Source organism: Porites lutea, chromosome 8 (genome assembly GCF_958299795.1).
Source record: "Porites lutea chromosome 8, jaPorLute2.1, whole genome shotgun sequence".
NCBI lineage: Eukaryota > Metazoa > Cnidaria > Anthozoa > Scleractinia > Poritidae > Porites > Porites lutea.
In genome coordinates, this window is record NC_133208.1 from 13,963,712 (window position 1) to 13,974,209 (window position 10,498).

The following is a 10,498-nucleotide window of genomic DNA, read 5'->3' on the forward strand; positions in this document are numbered from 1 at the left end:
TTCAGGTAACAAAATTATGATGGAGGCCGAGCTTCCGGAGGACGTGGAAGATGACGGCCACGGAGAAAACCAAACGTTTCTCAATCAACAGCACCCTGGAAATGTGCTGTCTCGATTGCATGATCTTCGAGAGCAGGAAGAGCTCTGTGATGTTACAATTGTTGTTGAAGGAAGAGCCATAAAAGCCCACAGAGCAGTTTTGGCCGCAACGAGCCAGTACTTCAATGCCATGTTTACAAGAAAGATGAGTGAACGAAATCAAGCCAAGGTAGGCAATCCAAGGAAATTCGCCTCGGTTTATACATGCACTCTACAAAAACCTAAGGTGTTAAATAAAGTATGAAAGTGCAGCGACCATTGAGCATGGATGTAATCGATTGTGTTATAGTTTTTCGTGGGAAACTGTTTTCTTTCCATGCAAAATTTCGCCTCCTTAATTATTTAATAATCATTATTTTTTGAAATTTATGTTACAGTGCAAATTTTGAAAGTTAATCCAAATAAATAAGCATTTCAATTAAAATTAATCCGATAAATCTCATTTGCCAAGCGTGTACAAACACACTTCGTTCACAACCGGCGTATCTACACGTTTGCAAATGTTGTGGTTTAGATTTAATTTCTCTTCCGAGTTCTATTTCTGTTTTCCTTCGTCTCAAATAATGTTAAAGGATCTGAGATTTAAGAAAATGAAAATTAAACTGGTCTGGTTATTCTAAAAAACGAAAGAAACAACAAGCAGTTCATGGTTACTTACATGTAACTACTATGAATAAAGCTCAAGCTTTGAATGTGTCGAGGAACTGCACTAGACTCATAACACGTTTAACTCAAGTGCTTAATATCTTTTTTTCTGATCTTTTCCATCAACTTTGATTCATATCAGTCCAAAATTTTAATGTTCATGAATTCCCGCTAAATTTAGAATTATCGATTGTTTCATGAATATACACTGTAACAAAACGTACGTTCCAGGAAGGTTTAACACAAAGATATCACCAGTCAATTCTATGCGTGGCAACCGAAAAGAAATAGTTCATTATATATGTATGACCTCGGCGTGAGATGTACCTAGCAACTCGCTGAAGATAACAAGTTTACATTTATCACTCACAGTTTGTTCTAAATTATCAATATGTTTTATCTTTCTGATTAAAAGAAAAATACCCTCTATTGCTTTAAACATCTGCATGTTCAAAGCAGGGTTAGGGTAACCCAGGGTTAATGCAAAGTTTGAATTCAGTTCTGAATGTTAACGAAGCAAACTCCCATAAATTCTATAAGCTTACAGTCTGATGTTTGAATGCACTTATTTCCAACACATGGTGTCCGATTGTCTTTGACGGGTAAAAATTTAGTTCAGACATGTAAAATCCTTTGACATGACTTGTCCGTTGTATAAGCACATTTTTAATTAGAAAAAAAAAATGGAAACAATTGAACTTTGTCTTCAAATTACAGTAGATTATTCTGTTAAGAAGTATTTATAAGTCCAAAAACTACAGTCTTCTTTGTTAGGTTTTCTTTCAATGCAAACGAGAAAAGAAAAAATCTTGGATGCTAGCAAAGAATTAAGTGAAGCAAGAGAAGATCATTAAATACCCGATTGTTTCTGAGTATTGAAACGTTTTGGACAAGAACTCTTGGGTTTTGGCAACCAAATTTAAAATACTGCTTGTCTGAAGGACAAGTGGATAAGAAAATGTTTCTCTTACTTTGAAATAAGCTGTTAAGATTAACGTAAAAAAAACTTAAGGTTTTGTTGTGTATGAACAAAAGCAGCTGCAAATGAATGGGGGACCATGATTAAAATTTAACCCAGAGTTAATGATAATCAGCCTAAGTTAAAAAAATTTTAATCTGAATTTAATTTTGACCTGTAACATACATTCCATTTGTGGTTGATCGTATACTAAGAGATACAGCCACATGAAAGCTGAGATGAGAAAACAAGGGGGAAAGGTGGTTGGAGGATGAAAGGCTAGAGGGAAAATAAAAAGTTGTTCTTCTAAATTCTGATCACACCAGACGTGTGAAGCCCATGTACACCACCAGGTACTCTGTGTGCAGAGGTCCTTCAATCATCCTAGATAAGTCGAGGAGAGGGGGAACTCTTCTTTCTGCTTTCTTATCTAGGAAGATCAAAGGGCCTCTGCTCACAGCGTAACCACCACCACCACCACCCTGTGCAACGCACTGAATATATTTCAAACCCTTGAAACCTTAAGACTGCACAACATTTTGCCAGCTACGATAATAATTATCATGCAATTACTGCATTATTTATTTATTCATTTGTTTATTTATTTATGTATTAATCTTATACTGCAGACCCCTTTACTCCATTAAAAACATTGCTTGATGCCAGAAATTAGCTGCTAGAGCAAAAATGTAATGACTACGGTATAAAAAATTTCCTCTAAAAACAGTTCTGTACATGTAATTGAGATTCGATGTAATCATATATGCTAATTCTCCCGGATTATCTGGGAGTCTACTGGATATGGCACTGATCTCCCACTCTCCCATATGGGTCACCAAATCTCCCGGATAAAATGGACTTTTGAGCGTTTCTGTGCTTTTGTTTGAAATTTAGCCCATTTCCCCCCAAAAAAATCTGAACATTTTTTATTCATTGTACAGTTTGTGGGACATTTTTGCATGTTCACTGACAAAGATTATTTTGTCATTAATATGATGAAAGCAAATATTGATCGCATGTACTTCATGTAAGACTTCATATAATGTCCTAAGCCGGGTCGATTTGTGGGCAGGGTGGGGGGTGGTGGGGCTGTGGTCATTCCGGGGAGGGGGGGTGTAGTGCAAAATAGAGAGTCTCTTGATTTTAGATCTCCAGAGGTTTGTATCTCTGTGTAATTTTTATAGCATATTGTTTATTTCAGGGATCAAGTTATACTCCTGATAACCCCTTTATATTGATTACCTGTTTTTTGTTGTTCCATTGGTGGTGATTATGTGGGAATAAGTATCTCCTTTTTAAGAAACTTAATGCTGTCCGTATTTTTTGCAGGAAGAAAACAAACTCATGAATGGCAACTCACATTGGTCATGATTGTTAGGCTGAGGACTGCTGCAACCGTCTTGTGACATTTTTTTCTCTTTATTTTTTTGTAGGTGGAGATCAAGGGAGTAGACTTTGAGTCAGCTGAAACTCTCATTAACTTTGCTTACACATCACAGCTAACCATTACAGACTCCAGTGTCCAAAATTTGTTTCTGGCAGCAGATTTGCTTCAGTTTAAATGGGTCAAGGACTCGTGTATCCAGTTTATAATGCAACAGATTGACATTGCTAATTGTGTGGGAGTGAGAGCTTTAGCAGACAGACATTCTTGTAAAGCTATGTACGAAGCGGCGACAAGATATATCATGGAGAACTTCATCAAAGTGTCTCAAACAGATGACTTTAAAGTTCTTGGTGCCAGTGAAGTGATCGAGCTCATTAGCCGGAGTGATCTTAATGTCTGTGATGAGATGGAGGTATTTAATGCGTGTGTAGCTTGGATTGAATATCACCCTGAGCACAGAAAATGTCACCTGGCAGAGTTCTTAAAAGCTGTAAGACTTCCTTTCATTTCAATGACAAATCTTCAGAAAGATGTAGCTGAACATCCATTGGTTCAAAATGATATTTACTGCCGAGATATTGTGGAGGAGGCTGTTGCTTTTCATTTTGAACAGGCTGGGATGAAGATGAGAGACTCATATGCTGAGACTGTTTACATCCTAGGCGGGGAAACATCATTTATGAAAGAAGTGAAAAGTGTTGAGAGATACAATTGTCAAACTATGCAGTGGGAGATTGTGAAATCAATGACTGAAGCGCGGGCGTCGTTTACCGTAGCAACCTTGCAGGGCAAGTTATATGTGATTGGTGGTTACAGGCGAGGTCGGAAGCTTAATTCAATGGAGTGTTACAACCCAACACAAAATGCCTGGCTAAGTTTAAAGCCAATGAGCAAATGCCAGGGTGATATGCGGGCTGCTGTTCTTGATGGGTTTATTTATGTGGCAGGAGGATCCAGTGAGGGGCTGCTGACCTGTAGGTGAGTGGACTCAGTTAAAGGTTCTTGGTTCTTGTTGCCCATAAGGCCGCAGCTTAAAATGGCAGCAATAGCCTTGCCAGTACCTATTTACATGTATAAACCTGGATGTGTGTGCAGTGTAGATGACTTCAAACAAATTGAGTAGTAACTATGTGCAATTGTCTTTAAAATTTGTGGTACAAATATTTAAACAATGACAGTCCTCTTTGGTTAACAAATTCGACCCTTACAATCTGTTGATAAAGATGCCATCATCTACCGATAAGAGCTGTCCAGTGAGTAAGGCTTACAGTAATAGAACTTTCCTGCATTCCTGTAAACAAAGATAACATACGGCAAGATTTAAGTTAATGATAATCGTAAAATCCTTGATTGTAGCCTGGGAGCAGGCTCGTTTGTGCAAGTTCGAGGAGGCAGAGCTGCCAGCGTGAGTCAGCAAAGCTGGCAACAAGAATGGGGCAGGGAAATGTGAGCAAGTATGCGGGTCATTGATTATTGAATTTCGCATCTTTTGAGGTTTCTGGTGTTCCTGTGGCACTATGGCAGAAATTTTTGAGCTATCATGGGCGACTGAAAATTAGCCGCCCCTATTAATTTTATCAGGGGCACCTCGGCCGGGAAACTGGACTCCTTCCAACTCGATTTCGTTTCCGTAACTTTTCGTAAGTGTCGAACGCGGATCCGTAATCAATGATTACCTCAAGCATACGCTCCTAATGGTATTTTTGAAATTTCTGCAGCTATGTTGAACGCTACTCACCCATCACAGAAAGCTGGCAAGTCATGTCTAACATGCAGCGTCAGAGACGTCGTTTTGCTCTGGCTGTGCTGAACAATCATATTTATGCAGTGGGAGGGTTTGATGATAGTAAAGGTGATCTTAAACATGTTGAATGCTACGATCCAGCCAGCACCACTTGGACAGAGGTAAAACCAATGCAGTGTTGTAGATATGACTTTGGTGCAGTGCCGCTGTCGGGGTACCTCTATGCGGTAGGAGGAGCAAATGGAAGGCGGGGCTCACTGAACACTGTGGAACGTTTTGATCCAGAAACAAATGAGTGGTCAATCGTTGCGCCTTTAAAGCATTGCCGAGGTGGACTATCCGTCACTGTGCACTGTGGCAAAATCTTTGCCATGAATGGAATGAATGAGTACATGTCTATCGTGGATACCACGGAGAGTTATGATGAAGTACAAGACCGATGGAGCAGTCTGTCTGCTTGTACGCACACTGCAAGGTTCAGTGCCGCTGCTATTGTATACCGGCCAGTAATTCCGTTGCACACGAAGAAGATGAATCACAGTAATACTTCGTGTCATGATCACAATGACGGGAATAGTTAGCCCTGATTCTTTTCTACCCCTAGAGGGGGGGACTCGCATATGAGTCGAACATGCCTGATAGGGAATAGGGAGGGGGAGGAAAAAGCCTCCCATTTCCCTTCATTTTAGCCTGCTTACCAGGCGTTATTTTTTTCGCGTTTTCCAGGCGAGCGAAAGCAAGCGCTAAGCAAGCTAGGAGCACCAGGCATCCCCGTCATGCGTGTCTCGTGCGTGTCTCATGTCTGCCGGGCACTCTGCGCTTGTTTTCGCTCGCCTGGAAAACGCAAAAAAATAACGCCTGTTCTGAAGGTTACCTTACTTTGCTGCCCCTTTTAACGCCTTCTACGCAGGCTGCTTTGAAGTTTCTTACTGGAAAATTTGAGTTTTACTTTTGAAGAAGGTCAATCCTAGAGTACAAGTACTCACTCATTGTCCTCAAGAATTGTTTAGTGAGCGAGATTCGCGTGCGCTCGTGAAAATCGCCTGGCGCGATGAAATCGACTCTTGCAATTGTACATAAAAGAAAAATTTATCCCAAGTCCCCAAAATTAAAGCACTATTACTAATAACTGGCGAGGGGTGTCATTCAAACAGTGTTTTGTCTACGCTGTCAGAACTAAGAATTACATTGCAGTGAGGGGGGTATTGGGGCCTATTGAAAACACTGAGGAAAGTCGCACAAAAAAAGGCGAAATCTACAAACCGCACAATCGAAGTCGGTGGACATAAACAATCCGTAAACGTGCCGTGGATGTTCTAGTTTGCACTGAATAGAACTTTTAGAAAAAGTAATTGTAACTGGAACTTTTGCAGTAATTGTACCTTAAGAAACAAATCAGTAACCCGTAAAAAGCCTGAAAAAACAGCCGACATTTGGCGACGCTACCACTGGCTTTCCCGCGAATTGACGTCTCAGAAACGAACGCAGAAATTCCATACTAATGACGCGTCACTATTCAGATCTGGGTAGTGCTTATGATTGGTCGTGCCGCGTAGGAAATCTGCCTCAGCTGATCAGAAGCACTACCCAGAACTGGGTAGTGACGCGTCATCAGTGTGGAATTTCTGGGCTCAGACGTCATTTTTGCGGGGAAACCAGCGGTGGCGTCGAAATGTTGGCTGATTTAAAACCATTGTGTCTCGTAAAATGATCCTTTATTTTTTTTTACAATTCTTTGATATAACACTGAACGACGATACCAACTGATACCAAGTTGATGACTATTTTGGTAGAGGTATTAACATCGGAGACATCACTGTTGACAAACATTGTTTTTTTATTCAGTCAAATTTGTTACGAGTGACACAAAAGAATTTTTTGTCCCAAGAACCAATGCGCCTCAGGTTGGCACATTAATATCAGTAGGTGACGTCAGCCTGAGTATCACTATAAGAAAATGTTAACAAATTTATAAAAAAAACTTGAGACAAATATGCACTTATCTTTTAACAGTTCAACTTGGGAGTATACACAACTCGAAATGTAAATACGAATTAAATAAAGATGAGTACAAATGCATCTCAGACTCTGCTCGATTTCAGTCAAATGCTTTTGACGAACACCGCTATGAAGTACTAGTCTGATCCGCAGTTGTTTTTTGTGTGTGTGTGTGTGTCGTCTCACAGAATGGGCAGGAGTATTGCTGTATGGACTGTCCGACAAAAAGTGTGGCCTTTGAAGAGAGGTGGCGGGCGCGTTAGGGTAGGTGCCACTCTACTTTCATAAATGGGACAAAAATTAACCTTAACTATAACTGAATAAGTACTATCGCAAATCCCTCCACCTCAGTTCAAGGCGATGTCAGAGCGGACTTAAAAAAGTTGAGATTTGTGTCATCCTTGACCGTGGAGGATCCAGGTGAGGGGCCCGGGGGGGCCTGCCCCCCTCTCCCCCTTATTTTTAGACCAAACTGAGGCCCGAAGAGCAGAGAAAAAATGTTTTTGAGACTACCCCCCCCCCCATTTCAGGGTCTGGATGACCCCTCCCCCCCCCCCTATCTGAAGGTCTGGATCCGCCACTGCATTTGACACACTACAGCCCCCGGTTACAGCTTCACAGCGGTCAAACAAGTGAAATTTGCAAAAGTTAAGCGAAATACTTCAAAGTTAAGGTTGCTACGTTCACTATCGAAAGTTTAGGGTATTACCAACATCCTGTTAGTTTACTAAACTTTTTAAAAGTTTACTAAAAAAGTTCTAAGTGATAGAACACCGATGCTGGCGTTATTATCGGCGCCATTTTCAAACATGATTCTCTTTTAGCGCGAGGGGTTTTCAGCGAAAAAAGCTCAAAATTTTGAGAAAAATGGAACGATAGTTATGTTGACTAACTGATTTATACATCTTTGCCCATTTTTCTTTAACTGGTAAATGAAATCCCAGCAATAAAAAACAAAAATAACGATTTAGACGTTTGACCGCGGTGGTGGTTACAGCTGCCCTTATAGCTAAACGCCCTCTTAGCTGCTTCAATGCAGGGTCTGGACACAAAAACATTGTTTGAGGAACCTGTTACGCTATATGAATGAACATATTTGAACATATTTTTTAACCCTCAAGGAACAGTTTACTCAGAGATGAAAATATGCGTTGCTGACCAAGGGTGAGGTCAAATGACCTGATATTTTCCAAGTTCTTTTCTGCGTGTTTATTGACAGAGAGAAAGTCGATACATACACCCATACATACATTGGGGGCACATTAAAACTAATTAAGCTTAAGGTGGCTCGACTGGATTTTTTTAGGGGGATACCTCCCAAGTTTGAGCCTTAACTACGTCGGCATGAGTAAAGATATGGAAAAAAGGTTACCAAAACTGTATTATATAAAGATGAAAATTTCTTATGATCTGGGTTTTATTGCAATCGGAGTCTCCATGGCAACGTAATGACGCCATTACGTTTTTCATTTATTGTTGTGTTTCTCTGTACCAGGAGTTTTTTGAAGAAATCGCTTGAGGGCGTATGGACCTGCCATAATTGCCTCCATTATGGCAAAGATTGAAGAAATTCTATGAGAGCGTTTTGGAGATATTTTGAAATGCAGTTTTAAGAATCATAAAAACAATGAAATAGCATGCTAGCCGCACAATTCGCTAATATTGTAAGAAAATGATAAGCTTTGGGAACGCGACTTCATCTCATAGTGGATTGATTCCATTGAAAACTGCCTACAAAAAAAGAGGGGAATTGCTCTGGGCGATCGCGAGTAAGAAGGATTTTATTAACTTGCATTCAGCTGCTTTTGATACAGTTTTTGGAGGTAATTTGGTCCATGCCCTAAAAATTTCGCATTTTTCCAAAAACCGCTCGATAAATTTTTTTATAAATTCGACAATTCCGAGATCAATCGTCAAGAAATATTCCCTGCAAGTTTTAAGAACATTGAAAACAGGGAAGGCTTTTAAACAGGGCCTTAAATATAGCCAATTTTCCCCCCAGATTTTGTGTTTACAAGCGAGCGTCCTCATTATTCACTGGCATTGTTTTCAAGTTTCATATACACGTGCACATTTAGCAAAAAGACAGAATTTGCATCAAAAAGGACCCTCGGTTAAATCTCCGGGATATGCTAATTACCGGGTAAAGAGCTTAGTGCTACATTATAACATCAGAGCAACTCTTTAGCTCTTGAGTTTCTGTGATGTTATAACCCGAGTAAGATAATAAGTATTGCATCCTACACGATGAGCCGTGACGTTCACCGTTTCGGCTCTCAACTGCTATCTGTGACGACAAGCCAATTTTTAGCATATACCGGATATTTCTTTGGAAAGTAATCGAGAGTTCTTTTTTATGCAAATTTATATCTTTTGCTAGTTGTGCACGTGCATATGAAACTTGAAAACAATGCCAGTGAATAATGAGGACGCTCACTTGTAAACACAAAATCTGGGGGGAAAATTGGTTATGTTTGAGTCCCTATTTAAAAGCCTTCCCTGTTTTCAATGTTCTTGAAACTTGCAGGGAATAGTTCTTGACGATTGATCTCGGAATTGTCGAATTTATAAAAAAATTTATCGAGCCGTTTTTGAAAAAATGCGAAATTTTTAGGCATGGACCAAATTACCTCCAAAAACTGTATCAAAAGCAGCTGAATGCAAGTTAATAAAATCCTTCTTACTCGCGATCGCCCAGAGCAATTCCCCTCTTTTTTTGTATGCAGTTTTCAATGGAATCAAACCACTATGAGATGAAGCCGCGTTCCCAAAGCTTATCATTTTCTTAAAATATTAGCGAATTGAGCGGCTAGCATGCTATTTCACTGCTTTGATGATTCTTAAAACTGCATTTCGAAATATCTCGAAAACGCTCTCATAGAATTTCTTCAAACTTTGCCATAATGGAGGCAATTATGGCAGGTACATACTCCCTTAAGCGATTTCTTCAAAAAACTCCTGGTACAGAGAAACACAACAATAAATGAAAAACGTAATGGCGTCATTACGTTGCCATGGCGACTCCGATTGCAATAAAACCCAGATCATAAGAAATTTTCATCTTTGTATAATACAGTTGTGGTAATCGTTTTTCCATATCTTTACTCATGCCGACGTAGTTAATGCTCAAACTTGGGAGGTATCAACCCCAAAAAATCCAGTCGAGCCACCTTAAATATTATAAAACATATGCAAAAGCCGGAAATTTACACTATTCAAACTAAGTATACTTTTATAGCGGAGCTCCACTCGCGCGCGAACGTATACCTAAGAAAATGTGGTAATCTACCCATCTGAGAAATTTTGGTAATCACGTGACTGTACGACCGTCCGCCCGCACCACAGGTATTCCAATGTAAAATAACTAAATCAACAGGTATGGCAACCCGAATGCAACTTGAGGCTATTTTGGAGGATAGCATAGCCACGCGCGTCTTGTAAAGCAGAGACAACTAAGAGTCAATTTAGACGAAAAAGGAAAGCGGAGATTGTTTCTGTGTTCGTGTTGTCTAAAGTATTAAGTTTAGATTAATTGTCATGTCCACAAATTTGGAATACAGTGCAAGAGAAAGACAGAGAAAAAGAGAAAATAGGCGACAGGCCAGCGAAGCTCAACGAGAAAAAGAGCGACAAAGGAGGCATTTTTTGTTGGGAGAATTGAACAACA

The 10,498-nt window shown here is 39.9% G+C and overlaps 1 protein-coding gene across 1 annotated transcript; it reads left to right on the top strand.

The window, feature by feature from the left end:
- Positions 1-5,618, top strand: LOC140946499 (kelch-like protein 20). The gene is made up of 3 exons (XM_073395629.1): positions 1-268; positions 3,136-4,067; positions 4,808-5,618. The coding sequence occupies exons 1-3, from the start codon at positions 17-19 to the stop codon at positions 5,412-5,414; spliced, it is 1,791 nt and encodes a 596-aa protein (XP_073251730.1). The 5' UTR covers positions 1-16; the 3' UTR covers positions 5,415-5,618.
- The last annotated feature ends 4,880 nt before the right edge of the window (positions 5,619-10,498 follow it).

Bases quoted from the DNA above. Each gene is read 5' to 3' on its own strand.
- LOC140946499 (XM_073395629.1), top strand. From the start codon at position 17: ATGATGGAGGCCGAGCTTCCGGAGGACGTGGAAGATGACGGCCACGGA. The intron at 269-3,135 runs GTAGGCAATCCA...ATTTTTTTGTAG, and splicing joins GTGAACGAAATCAAGCCAAG to GTGGAGATCAAGGGAGTAGA. The intron at 4,068-4,807 runs GTGAGTGGACTC...AAATTTCTGCAG, and splicing joins GAGGGGCTGCTGACCTGTAG to CTATGTTGAACGCTACTCAC.